At 38.8% G+C, this 14868-nt stretch overlaps 1 protein-coding gene across 1 annotated transcript in view; it reads right to left on the minus strand.

The window, feature by feature from the left end:
• Positions 1–215: 215 nt before the first annotated feature.
• The window catches only part of FSIP2 (fibrous sheath interacting protein 2), a 143710-nt gene continuing 129057 nt past the window's right edge, over positions 216–14868 (minus strand). Inside the window, exons 21-23 of the mRNA XM_070801266.1 lie at positions 8321–8364; positions 3488–3557; positions 216–384 (exon numbers count right to left, since the gene is read on the minus strand). Of these exons, the coding sequence (XP_070657367.1) occupies positions 245–384; positions 3488–3557; positions 8321–8364 (254 nt within the window). The 3' untranslated portion in view covers positions 216–244. The remainder of the gene's footprint in view (positions 385–3487; positions 3558–8320; positions 8365–14868) is intronic.

Genomic DNA, 14868 nt, shown 5'->3' on the forward strand with positions numbered 1-14868 from the left:
CTTGATATACTTTTTGTCTCTTTATCTTCATGGCATGTATGTAATACCAGAACTCAGCATCTCCTTATACCAAAATTCTAATCAGAAGCATTGTCAAAATTTTGTTACTCAGGTCTCTATTTTTCTTGCTCTTAATTTTTTGCTCAGAGTTATAGGAATCATCTTATTGGACACTATGTTAATGTTTTAAAAAACATTTTATTTTATAAGGGAAGTAAGCATAGTAATATCAGGTATAAAAACTTCAATGCTCATTCTGGTGAGGTGGTGAGGAAGATTTGGAAATATTGGTGTTAATATTTCGAGAAAACACCTTTGACAGAGCTGAAGATACCTTTGCCAGCATTTTAGATCCTTGTTTGGGAACATCAGACCTGGAAGTTTCTGTGGACAAAGCAAAGCAGTATAGATATTTATTAGACATTCTAGTTGAGACAGTAATACCATAGGATTAATGATTTAGAATTCAGAAATTGACATTTATAAAATAAATTATGGGATTTAAAAAATATTCACAAAGATTCTGTTGATTTGATCCTTCTAACACCCCTGTGAAGGAAACAGAATGATATCCTCATTTTTGGATATGAATCTTGATGAAGTCAGAAACCCTGCCTAAGGTCACATTAGTAGAAAGTCATCTCACTTCCATAGGGTCCAGCTTTCTGCCTTTCATGGCATCATTATACCTGCTCTACTCTGATACTTCTCTAATCAGGTGTTTAAAGAATACCTTTCTTTTTCTAGCAGAAGAACCTCCAAAAAGGTAATGAGTTAAACTCACATAGAGAGTACTGATAACTTTCAACTCAACACAGCGAGACTATTTCAGAGTGCTCAGTTGAAAACAGAAGTGCATTAAAACTGCTATTATTTCTCATGACTTCGGGTAAATTTTTAGTTGACTGACTTCATGTGATTTCTTTTGTCGTGTGAAAGGAGACTGTATGGATAATAAAAGTTTCCATTTGGAATTATTGTTCTGTATCACATGGGATTTGGAGAAGGAAATGGCAACCCACTCCAGTACTCTTGCCTGGAAAATCCCATGGATGGAGGAGCCTGGTGGGCTGCAGTCCATGGGGTTGCTAAGAGTCGGACACGACTGAGCAACTTCACTTTCACTTATCACTTCTTCAGGGCGTGGACTCTTAGAGAATATCATATTAAAATTTAACAAAATGAGTATTTTACATGTAAAGACAGAGGTGAATATTTATGTACTTTTATGAAAACTTATGATAGGATGTGACAGGACATGAAAGCACACATGATAGTAAAAGCCCATCTTTTCTTATTTTCACTTCACGCCAGAATTCATGACTATACCTCTTATAGTTACTACATTTGTTTTTTCTAGCAAGGTGATCTTCTATGGTTAAGCAAAAATGTTGTTTAGTCACTAAGTCACGTCTGACTCTTCTGTGATCCCATGGACTGTAACCTGCCAGGCTCATCTGTCCATGGGATTCTCCAGACAAGAATACTGGAATGGATTGGCATTTCCCTCTCCAGGGTATCTTTCTGGCTCAGGGATCGAACCCAAGTCTCCTGTGTCTCCTGCACTGGCAGACAGGTTCTTTACATCTGACCCACCTGGGAAGCCCCTGAAAAGCTAACACAGCTAACAGCAAATTTAAAGCTGTCAGATGTGAAAAGTGAAAGTGTTAGTTGCTCAGCTGTGTCCAGCTCTTTGTGATCCATGGACTGTAGCCTGGTAGGCTCCTCTATTCATGTAATTCTCCAGGCAAAAATACTGGAGTGGGTTGCCATTCCCTTCTCCAGGGGCTCTTCCTGACCCAGGGTTCAAACCTGGGTCTCCTGCATTTCAGGCAGATTCTTTATCATGTGAATCATCAGGGAAGTTCAAGAAAGCCAACACAATAAAGAATAAAAAAAAAACTATGTTTAGGTTTTTAGTGCATGCCCCGTTTGTCAGTCATGTCCGGCTCTTTACAACCCTATGGACTATGGCCCACCAGGCTCTTCTGTCTGTGGGATTTTTTGTTCAGGCAAGAATAGTGGAGTGTGTTACCATTTCCTTCTCCAGTGGATCTTACCAACCCAGGGATTGAATCTGTCTCCTGAGTCTCCTGTATTGGCAGGCAGCTTCTTTACCACTGAGCCACCTGGGAAGCCTCTGTTTAGATTTTTCCTGTGCTATTGTTTTTTAAATTATCTAAAACTTAAAAAGGAAAAAGCCAAAATCTGTAGCAAAAAGACAGAAGTATGGATGAAAGAGAAAAATGTACATTCTGAAAAGGAAAGATAAAAATTTTTCTAACATGACTGAGGCATTATGACAAGGCTTCTGAAATTCTCATTGGAGAGGTAAGGGTTAATGTTCTGAAAACTTGGTGGTCTTGTTAAAAATGCAGATTTCTGGGCATCATTACTCCAAGATACTAACTTAGCCAGGCTATAGAGGGTCTGGGAATCTTCAGAGTCAAAAAGGTATTCTGGGTGGTTCCAGTGTTGTAAAGCAGTTTCTAGAAACACACCAAAGACTGCCCAAATCCATATTCACTATTAGAAGACTGGGGGGTGGCTGGTGTACTAGGTTAATAGCATCATTTCCAGAGTGAACAATGAACTCTTGTGTTTATCAAGTAATAGTTCTTTTCACAACAAAACTATAAGGTATCTTTGGTCATTACCCACTAAGGACCTAGTTCTGGGATGCAATGGCAACTATATGGATCCACAGTGTAGAGGGAAGAAAGAATGTAAGATAAAAGAAAGAAGATATGTTTTTGAACCCTAAAAGCTCTCCATTTGTTGGCTGTATAACCTCTGATAGTTATTTACCTCCATTTCTCATTTGTAAATTAGGGTTCTAAGACTTGCAGAGGGAATACTATATGGTGTAGGAGATATAAACAAGTTTTATTTCATTCATCAGGTGTTTTGAAATTACGTCATAAAATCTGAAAGTCAGGATTTTTCACACAAAACTGTCTCTACTTTCTTCTGAAAAATGCTAAGACCTGAATTAGAAGGCCTGGCAACAAGCCAGCATGCCAATGACTGGACATGAGTAACAGCTCCTTTCTTCAGATGGGGCATGCCATGGACCCCTGCTCAAATACTGCTCTTGTTTGTCACCTACTTAGCTCCTGTGATCATTTGAGTATGTCAGCTATGGTCATGCTGAATGAGCTCAGGCTTTGAAGTCTGGCAGATCTGTATTTGAACCCCAGCGCTGTAGCTTACTAGCTTGGGGTGGCCTTGAATAAGTTATTCTCACTTTTTCTTTAGTAAAATGAAGATAGCTGATACCTAATCAATGTTAGTTCCATTACCTATTACCTCTTTGGTTTAAGAATTGCATAGTAAACTGCAAGTGGAAATAATATCTTAATATTTATATATAATATTTGTATTTTAATATATAGCAATCTCATATTGATAACGTGCATCAAAACTGCAAAGGAGAAGTAATGTACTCATTCTAGAAGTAATGTTAAAAGCATAACATATTTTATACCTGAAATGACTTCTTTTGAGGGATTCATACTGTGAAGAATATTCTTGTTTCCTTCAAAAATGGTGATAAACTGCAAGACAAAGCAAAGTACTGATTCAACCTTTTGTTAGATACTACATACTAGAGATACCTAGAAATCCTCAAGAGATGTAGCATAATCATTATAGCATTTTATATGACTTCTGTGTTCTGCAGTAACAATTATTATCTGAGACTCATACATTTTGCCAATTATATGGCTAGGATTGACCCTTATCATAGATATGAACCAAGCTTGACTACCAAATAATTGAAGGCTCAGGTATCATAACAGACAAAAAAAAAAATGTCAGCTGTGTCTCTCCCTCCTCCTCTTTGGGATAAACTGCAATGAGTAGTAAGTTATAGATTATTTTCTGATAATAAAGATAAGAGAAGGAAATAGATGTTTACTACATAACTCTTCCTTTTATGGAAATCTTAGCTGTTTCCAAAGAGAAGTCAAGTGGCTGTGTGGATCTAGAGCAGGGAACATGGCTCAGATACTAGCTTTATTCCATAGGACTTTATCATGTCTTTGAATGCAAAAGAAGCAATTTCCCCAGAAAGGCATGAAATAGCCTGGGACAGGTAGCAAGATTTCACTGTAGCTATTCTAGAATGCTAGTAATTTAAAAAGGAAATAAGTCAATGAAGTAAGGCTAAATATATGCACCACAAAATGCCGTGTGTATAGATTATGAAAAGACCACCAGATATTAATGAGTTCTACCACAGTTCCTCCAAGAGGATTTGAGGCAGAGTTTGAGATATTTTGAACAAGATACTTGAAGAATGAAATGGAGCAGAGACTGTGTAAAGAACATATTCTCAGCATTGGCTGCACAGTAGAATTATCTATGAAATCTTTTTTTTTTTCTTAAATATGAATCCCTGGGCCCATAACACCATGGAATTGAAGTCCCTGAAGGTGGGGAAGATATTGATACTAAAGAAAAACACATGACTCTATTGTGTGAGAATCAGAGTTGATAATACCTATTCTATAAGAAGGAAGCTGATGGTGCCATGTGTCTCAGATGAATAAATATACTTAAGTTCTGCTAAGAACTTCCAGCATTACATGAGATTCAAGAATATTTGCTGCTACTTCATGGAACATTGTTAAAATAACCTTATTAATAAAAATTTATAGGTTCTTTTTAAAAAAAATTCTTGTAGTTGTTTTACAATGTTGTGTTAGATTTTGCTATGTAGCTAAGAGAATCAGCTGTGCCTGGATCCCCTCTTCTTTGGACTTTTCCCCATTTAGGTCACCAGAGAACACTGAGTTCCCTGTGCTATACAGCAGGCGCTCATTAGTTATCTGTTTTGTACATGGCAGTGTATGTACGGCAGTCCAAATCTCCCAACTCATCTCAACCCTCACTTCCCCACCACCCTTGGTAACCATAAATCTGTTCTCTACATCTGTGTCTCTATTTCTGCTCTGCAGATAAGTTCATCTGTACCATTCTTCTAGATTCCACATGTAAGTGACATTATACAATATTTGTTTTTCTCTCAGATTTACTTCACTCTGTATGACAATCTCTAGGTCTATCCATGTCTCTACAAATGACCCAGTTCCATTCCTTTAGATGGCTGAGTAATATTTCATTGTATGTATGTTCTACATTGTCTTCGTCCATCTCTCTGTGACATTTAGGTTAATTCCATGTCACATCTATTTTAAACAGTGCTGCAAGGAACATTGGGATGCATGTGTCTTCTGATCATGGCCATTCTGACTGGTGTGAGGTGATATCTCATGGATTTGATTTGCATTTCTCTAATAATTAGTGATGTTGAGCATCTTTTCATGTGTTTGTTGGCCATCTGTATGTCTTCTTTGGAGAAATGTCTATTTATGTCTTCTGTCAATTTTTTGGTTGCATTATTTCTTTGATATTGAGCTTCATGAACTGTTTGTATATTTAGGAGGTTAATCCTTTGTCAATTGCTTTGCAAATATTTTCTTTCATTCTGAGGGTTGTTTTTTGTCTTACTTATGGTTTCCTTTGCTGTGCAAAAGCTTTTAAATTTAGTTAGGTCCTATTTGATCTTTTTGACTCACCTCCTAGAATAAAGAAAATGAAAATAAAAATAAACCAATGAAGCCTGATTAAATTTAATATCACTTAAAATTTTTATTTGAAAATTTAAAAATATTGCCTATGTTGGAGTTGGCATCTTTTTCCTTTGCCTTAAAGTTATAGACACTGTCTTAGTTCTTTGTATGTTGAGTAATATTGTATCCTGACCTTTTTGAACAATTTGTATGATTCTAAGAACTGTTAAAATCCTCTGTAGAGGGTTGATTTGTTTTTAAAGTAGTTAATTAACCCATTAAAGTTCAGAACACACATCCTACCCCGCCTTCTGTGACAGTGGTTCCAATGTAAATTTAGTTTTCAGAGTCTTGGCAGTATTTTTTAGTGTGTATCTCTATTAAGACTGTAGTTCAGTTTCTATAACCTTTTGTCTATAGAACATCAAGTCAGTTCCTTGCATGCACATCTCAGGAGACACTTTATAAAAACAGATTTGGAGGGGTTCCTTTTTCATGTCCCTCTTCTCTTTGATTTCAGTGTCTCTGATTCTCAACAGTCCCCTATTCTGATTCTATGTTTAGAATGCTATGGCTCTAGCCTTCCTGGGTGCCGTCTCACACATCCCATGACGGTATTGATGTCCAGGGTAAAGTAACAAAAGAAGGCAGAGAAAAACGTGGCAGGTTTCCCCCTAGTGTTCTTCATGTTGCTGCTGCTGGAGACTAATTCCTCTGGTCAGAGAGAAGGATTTTCTCTCAGTCTTAAGTGCCTCACAGCTTCGTTGCCACTGTTGTACAGGTTCATGGCTAAATCTTGCCTTGAGAGAGGGCAGAAGAGGGGAAATGGTGGTGAAAAGTGAGCCTCCCTACTTTCCATTTCATAGGTACTTCTTCCTAATTGTCGTAAGAGAGCCATGGTTTCTCTTGGAGCTTTCTTATTTTATCCATTCCCTCTATGTAATTACAGGATTTGAACTGCCCTGGGTCTATGCTAGGAGATGTGAGAGGAAAAAACCCACGAAACTCATAAGGGTTTTGGAGTTCTGATTTCCTGCCCCAAGCTACTCAATCAGTTGCTTTTCATGGCCCTTGGTAGTTGTCTAGAGAGTTTAATCAGTGAGAGGCACAACTGGAATGTGCTTTACTTTACCTTTCTCAGAACTGGGCTGAATAAAAACTGTAAGCACAATTTTACCATGGAAAAACAGTTAAGTGAAGAAAAAGGACAGGAGCCAAAAGTGTGCAGATTAGCCAGCAGTTCAGATTGGCACAAGGAATAGCCTGTTAATCAGGTCCTTAGACTAAAGATTGTCTCCATTTTAGTGACATTTGATATTACTTGGAAAACATGGCCTAAGTGAAGCCTGAGGTTGTCAAACAGATATTTTAGTTTAAAAATGAAGATTAGGTTGAGTGAGGAACTAACCCAACATCTTTAGAGATGTGGTAAAAGTTATCTTAAGTATGAGTTGTAAGATTTGACTCTGAAAATTACTCTGGTAATAAGAAGTGACTGGATAATCAATGGATTGGGTGTCATGGAGTTAGGGAGATTTGCTTAAAAATAGGATTAAATTGAGCCAAGAAACAACCACAACATAAGAGGATTTGTAGCTTGGGGACTCATTGAAAACTTTCTAAAGAGGATTAGGAAGGAGGACACTTTCTGAGTTTACAGTGGAGCCTAGCTGGCTGAGTCTTTCGGAAAATTGTCTTCAGGCAGTCAGTCCTTAGGAATGCAGATAAATAAATGGAATCAGCATTTATTTCTTATAACCTGCTCTCTTCCATTTTTGAAGCTTCTGTTTCTTCTCTCCCTCCACCAAATCCCTCACTTGGGTCTACTTGCCTTCAGTTCAGTTCAGTCGCTCAGTCGTGTCCGACTCTTTGCAACCCCATGAATCACAGCACACCAGGCCTCCTTGTCCATCACCAACTCCCGGAGTTCACTGAGACTCACGTCCATTGAGTCAGTGATGCCATCCAGCCATCTCATCCTCTGTCATCCCTTTCTCCTCCTGCCCCCAATCCTTCCCAGAATCAGAGTCTTTTCCAATGAGTCAGCTCTTTGCATGAGGTGGCCAAAGTACTGGAGTTTCAGCTTTAGCATCGTTCCTTCCAAAGAAATCCCAGGGCTGATCTCCTTCAGAATGGACTGGCTGGATCTCCTTGCAGTCCAAGGGACTCTCAAGAGTCTTCTCCAGCACCACAGTTCAAAAGCATCAGTTCTTCGGCACTCAGCCTTCTTCACAGTCCAACTCTCACATACATACATGACTACTGGAAAAACCATAGCCTTGACTAGACGGACCTTTGTTGGCAAAGTAATGTCTCTGCTTTTGAATATGCTATCTAGGTTGGTCACAACTTTCCTTCCAAGGAGTAAGCGTCTTTTAATTTCATGGCTGCAGTCACCATCTGCACTGAAGGGCCAAATGACCCATTCCTTCTCAGATTTCCTCTAGTGACTGCAGTAACAGAGTTAAGGAATGGAATTGTTTTCAGGTGCTAAGGAGGAATAGTGGCTTATCCTGTGCACTTAAGCAAGGAATGATAGCTTAACCCTAAGGTGAGAATTGACAGATTTCTTGGGTACCATGGACAAGTCTTAGCCTGGAGGAGAGATCTGAGCATGAAGAAATTGCACATAGGGGAATACTTCCTGATGCCCCTCAAACAGCACCATATGGTTATTGATTAAAACAGAATATACTCAAATGGCCTCATATATTCTAATTATAAGGTATAGAAAAAATACTTACCTTAACACTGTTTGAATTTTCTGGCTTTTGTTCCTGAGAACTTGCTGTGGAGAAGAAGAAAAAAACAGGAAAAAAATAGTATTCTTTCTGAGGCACAAATAACATTGACACAAACCTGATCTTATTGTTTTTCACTGAAAAGTCATAGAATTAGGCTAATAGAAGCACTTGTTTCAGTGCACAGACAATGTGAATAAAACTGAAATAGGTGAGATCCCTAGATGTATGTGGCATATTTTAGCCCTTCTTTTAGGAATTATGAAAGATGAAGTGTGATGTCATAGGAAAGACAGGTTCTATAACTTAATAACTATAAATCTAAGAATGACCACTCAATCCCTATGTGCCTCTTTATTATTTATTTTACATGTAAAATAAGAAATTACCCTATATGTGATTCCTAAGGGCCTTTCCAGCTTTAGCACTCTTTGATTCTACATAGCTAATTAAAAGCAGACAATTGGAACAAAGAGCTAGTCTTATGAAATATTCTGAGTGAGAATCAGGAGAATTTTGAGACAATACCAAGAGGAAACCTGGTGGAGTTGCTGCACAACTAAAAGTTGCCTAAATTTCAGGGGAAGTCGACACCAGTAAAAAAAATAAACCCAAGGAGGTAGAAATGATACTAGGAGATACGTTTCACAAAGACCCATCACTAAGAAGGCAGTTCACCTGCTGGGGCATCAGAAAACCTGAGTTTAAGTCTTAGCTTTACTACTTAGAGCTGTGAGGATATTGTTGAATTTAATCTGACTTCTCTCCCAGTTTCCTCCCCTTTGTAGACTGTGAATGAGACTATTTTCCTGTCTCTGTCTGAAGAAGACTTAATGGGATATCTTATGTATAAAAAACTATGCATTTTATAGACATGTACTCATCAAGAGTCAATACATGTTTGTTAGGATCAATTTAGGTTCTGGAAAAACAAAACAGTAGCAAGACCTCAGTTAACTCAAGAGAAGAGCTAATTATCTGACTTACCTGACAAGGTTGGCAAAATTTCATTGTTGGTTAATAATATTTCTAAAGTCCCTAACTCTATACTGCACATAATTGAACTTACATTTAAATGACTGAGGACATTTGGATTTACTACCATGGCTGTCATTCCAAATACAGGTTTTTATGTTTCTAGGTTAGGTGACTATCAACTTTCCAGGATGTACTAGAATTTGTTTTGATGAAAAGTCACAGAAAAATTCCTGCTAGTTTAGGATCCTAGGATATTCAGATACAAGTTATTTGAGATTTTCTTCTATATTCTATATAAAACTATAAACTAAAATTAGGAATATTTTATAGTGTATATAAAACTATAAACTAAAATGTTCAACCTTAATCTTGTCATTCAACTCAAGATTTAAATATCCTACGGCTTATGTGACATCTCAACTTAAATATCTAATATCTTAACATATTCAAAACAGAATTCTTGTGCACTCTCTTTAGTTATTCCCATAGTCTCCCTTATTTACTGCTTCCACCTATTATAAGCTTGTTTTAGACCCTTTGGGATATAGATTTGATCTTCATTGAGCTTATATTCTAGAAGGAGATAGTGAAAAAAAAATATGAAGTCTGTCATACAGTAATAAGAGCTAGGGAGAAAAAAAGCAAAGAAGCGGAATATGCACTGCCATCTTGACAATGAATCAAATCCCTTATGATTATACAGTGGAAGTGAGAAATAGATTTAAAGGACTAGATCTGATAGATAGAGTTCCTGATGAACTATGGACTATGAGGTTCGTGACATTGTACAGGAGACAGGGATCAAGACCATTCCCATAGAAAAGAAATGCAAAAAAGCAAAATGGCTGTCTGGGGAGGCCTTACAAATAGCTGTGAAAAGAAGAGAAGCAAAAAACAAAGGAGAAAAGGAAAGATATAAGCATCTGAATGCAGAGTTCCAAAGAATAGCAAGAAGAGATAAGAAAGCCTTCCTCCGTGATCAATGCAAAGAAATAGAGGAAAACAACAGAATGGGAAAGACTAGAGATCTCTTCAAGAAAATTAGAGATACCAAAGGAACATTTCATGCAAACATGGTTTCAATAAAGGACAGAAATGGTATGGACCTAACAGAAGCAGAGGATATTAAGAAGAGGTGGTAAGAATACACAGAAGAACTGTACAAAAAAAATCTTCACGACCAAGATAATCATGATGGTATGATGACTGACCTAGAGCCAGACATCCTGGAATGTGAAGTCAAGTGGGCTTTAGAAAGCATCACTATGAACAAAGCTAGTGGAGGTGATGAGTTCCATTTGAGCGATTTCAAATCCTGAAAAATGATGCTGTGAAAGTGCTGCACTCAATATGCCAACAAATTTGGACAACTCAGCAGTGGCCACAGGACTGGAAAATATCAGTTTTCATTCCAATCCCAAAGAAAGGCAATGCCAAAGAATGCACAAACTACAGCACAATTGCACTCATGTCACATGCTAGTAAAGTAATGCTCAAAATTCTCCAAGCCATGTTTTAGCAATACATGAACTGTGAACTTCCAGATGTTCAAGCTGGTTTTAGAAAAGGCAGAGGAACCAGAGATCAAATTGCCAACATCTGCTGGATCATCCAAAAAGCAAGAGAGTTCCAGAAAAACATCTATTTCTGCTTTATTGACTATGTCAAAGCCTGTGACTGTGTGGATCACAATAAACTGCGGAAAAGTCTTCAAGAGATGGGAATACCAGACCACCTGACCTGCCTCTTGAGAAACCTATACGCAGTTCAGGAGGCAACAGTTAGAACTGGACATGGAACAACAGACTGGTTTCAAATAGGAAAAGGAGTACATCAAGGCTGTATACTGTCACCCTGCTTATTTAACTTATATGCAGAGTACATCATGAGAAATGCTGGGCTGGAAGAAGCACAAGCTGGAATCAAGATTGCCGGGAAAAATCTCAATAACCTCAGATATGCAGTTGACACCATCCTTATGGCAGAAAGTGAAGAGGAACTAAAAAGCCTCTTGATGAAAGTGAAAGTGGAGAGTGAAAAAGTTGGCTTAAAGCTCAACATTTAGAAAACGAAGATCATGGCATCTGGTCCCATCACTTCATGGGAAATAGATGGGGAAACCATATCAAACTTTATTTTTTTGGGCTCCAAAATCACTGCAGATGGTGATTGCAGCCATGAAATTAAAAGACACTTACTCCTTGGAAGGAAAGTTATGACCAACCTAGACAGCATAATGAAAAGTAGAGACATTACTTTGCCAACAAAGCTCCGTCTAGTCAAGGCTATGGTTTTTCCAGTGGTCATGTATGGATGTGAGAGTTGGACTGCGAAGAAAGCTGAGTGCCGAAGAATTGATGCTTTTGAACTGTGGTGTTGGAGAAGACTCTTGAGAGTCCCTTGTACTGCAAGGAGATCCAACCAGTCCATTCTGAAGGAGATCAGCCCTGGGTGTTCTTTGGAAGGAATGATGCTAAAGCTGAAACTCCAATACTTTGGCCACCTGATGCAAAGAGCTGCGTCATTGGAAAAGACTCTGATGCTGGGAGGGATTGGGGGCAGGAGGAGAAGGGGATGACAGAGGATGAGATGGCTGGATGGCCTCACCGACTTGATGGACATGAGTTTGAGTGAACTCCGGGAGTTGGTGATGGACAGGGAGGCCTGGCGTGCTGCTATTCATGGGGTCGCAAAGAGTTGGATAAGACTGAGGGACTGAACTGAACTTGACAATGAGATTACAATAAAAGATTGTGGTCCAAGAAGACTTCACTGAGCAGGTGACATACCAGTTTCTGAAGGTAAAGAATAAGCAATGTAGATACAGGAGGAAGGCTTCCTTGGCTTCCTTGGTGGCTCAGATGGTAAAGCCTCTGTCTACAATGTGGGAAACCTGGGTTCGATCCCTGGGTTGGGAATATTCTCTGGAGAAAGAAATGGCAACCCACTCCAGTATTCTTGCCTGAAAATTCCCAGGCTACTCCGTCCATGGGTCGCAAAGAGTCGGACACAACTGAGCGACTTCACTTTAGACTTCCCTGGTGGCCTAGACGGTAGGTAAAGTGTCTGCCTACAATGCAGGAGACCTGGGTCATTCCCTGGGTGGGGAAGATCTCCTGGAGAAGGAAATGGCAACCCATTCCAGTATTCTTGCTTGGAGAATCTACAAGAAAGCTACATGAGGATCAGCAAGTACAGAGATGCTGAATTCCTGGAATGTTTAAGGACTAGCAGAATGTCAGTGAGGCTAGGACACTGTGAGCCAGGAAGGGAAACCGAGGAGGTGATAATAGGGGTTTGGGGTAATGTCTAGATGATGTAGGGTTTTGCATGCCACTGTAATTTCTTTGGTTTTTGTTTCAGATGGGATGGGAAATACTTATATCTGTAATTATCTTTGCTGCTCTGCCTCAAGTTATAATGTAAATTCTATGATGTTGAGGACTCTATCAGTCTTATTCACATATAGGATTTTAGAACAGAAAGGAGGTGCTCAGTGACTATTTCTGAATGAATGAATTGGACAGCTGCAATATTACTGAAGGATATAAGAATTAAGCTTGATAATTGCAACGAAGCTGGAATAAACAAAACCCTGAATTTAGGGTCAGAAGACATGGGATCTAGACTAGGCTCTGCCTGTGACTTAAAGTAACCTTGGACAAGTCACTTCCTCACGCTGAGCTTGAATTTCCTCATGTAAACAATGAAGGAAGTTATATTAAGTGATTTTTGTCTGACTCTAAACAGCCTAGGATTCTATAATATGGGAATCATACAGTGATTATTTTAACACTGGGTTATAGTATGTTTGTTTGTTTGTTTTTTTTTTTATAGGGGACTGGAATGCAAAAGTAGGAAGTCAAGAAACACCTGGAATAACCAGCAAATTTGGCCTTGGAATACAGAATGAAGCAGGGCAAAGACTAATAGAGTTTTGCCAAGAAAATGCACTGGTCATAACAAACACCCTCTTCCAACAACACAAAAGAAGACTCTATACATGGACATCACCAAATGGTCAACACCGAAATCAGACTGATTATATTCTTTGCAGCCAAAGATGGAGAAGCTCTATACAGTCAGCAAAAACAAAACCAGGAGCTGACTGTGGCTCAGACCATGAACTCCTTATTGCCAAATTCAGACTTACATTGAAGAAAGTAGGGAAAACCACTAGACCATTCAGGTATGACCTAAATCAAATCCCTTATGATTATACAGTGGAAGTGAGAAATAGATTTAAGGGACTAGATCTGATAGATAGAGTGCCTGATGAACTATGGAATGAGGTTCATGACATTGTACAGGAGACAGGGATCAAGACCATTCCCATAGAAAAGAAATGCAAAAAAGCAAAATGGCTGTCTGGGGAGGCCTTACAAATAGCTGTGAAAAGAAGAGAAGCAAAAAACAAAGGAGAAAAGGAAAGATATAAGCATCTGAATGCAGAGTTCCAAAGAATAGCAAGAAGAGATAAGAAAGCCTTCTTCAGCGATCAGTGCAAAGAATAGAGGAAAACAACAGAATGGGAAAGATTAGGGATCTCTTCAAGAAAATCAGAGACACCAAAGGAACATTTCATGCAAAGATGAGCTCGATAAAGGACAGAAATGGTATGGACTAATAGAAGCAGAAGATATTAAGAAGAGATGGCAAGGATACACAGAAGAACTGTACAAAAAAGATCTTCACGACCCAGATAATCACGATGGGATGATGACTGACCTAGAGCCAGACATCCTGGAATGTGAAGTCAAGTAGGCCTTAGAAAGAATCACTATGAACAAAGCTAGTGGAGGTGATGGAATTCCAGTTGAACTATTCCAAATCCTGAAAGATGATGCTGTGAAAGTGCTGCACTCAGTATGCCAGCAAATTTGGACAACTCAGCAGTGGCCACAGGACTGGAAAATTTCAGTTTTCATTCCAATCCTAAAGAAAGGCAATTCCAAAGAATGCTCAAACTACCGCACAATTGCACTCATCTCACATGCTAGTAAAGTAATGCTCAAAATTCTCCAAGCCACGCTTCAGCAATATGTGAACTGTGAACTTCCTGATGTTCAAGCTGCTTTTAGAAAAGGCAGAGGAACCAGAGATCAAATTTCCAACATCCACTGGATCATGGAAAAAGCAAGAGAGTTCCAGAAAAACATCTATTTCTGCTTTATTGACTATGCCAAAGCCTTTGATTGTGTAGATCACAATAAACTGTGGAAAATTCTGAAAGACATGGGAATACAGACCACCTAATCTGCCTCTTGAGAAATTTGTATGCAGGTCAGGAAGCAACAGTTAGAACTGGACATGGAACAACAGACTGTTTCCAAATAGGAAAAGGAGTTCGTCAAGGCTGTATATTGTCACCCTGTTTATTTAACTTCTATGCAGAGTACATCATGAGAAATGCTGGACTGGAAGAAACACAAGCTGGAATCAAGATTTCCGGGAGAAATCTCAATAACCTCCGATATGCAGCTGACACCACCCTTATGACAGAAAGTGAAGAGGAACTAAAAAGCCTCTTGATGAAAGTGAAAGGGGAGAGTGAAAAAGTTGGCTTAAAGCTC

The sequence above is a fragment of the Bos indicus genome, chromosome 2 (genome assembly GCF_029378745.1).
Source record: "Bos indicus isolate NIAB-ARS_2022 breed Sahiwal x Tharparkar chromosome 2, NIAB-ARS_B.indTharparkar_mat_pri_1.0, whole genome shotgun sequence".
Taxonomy (NCBI): Eukaryota; Metazoa; Chordata; class Mammalia; order Artiodactyla; family Bovidae; genus Bos; species Bos indicus.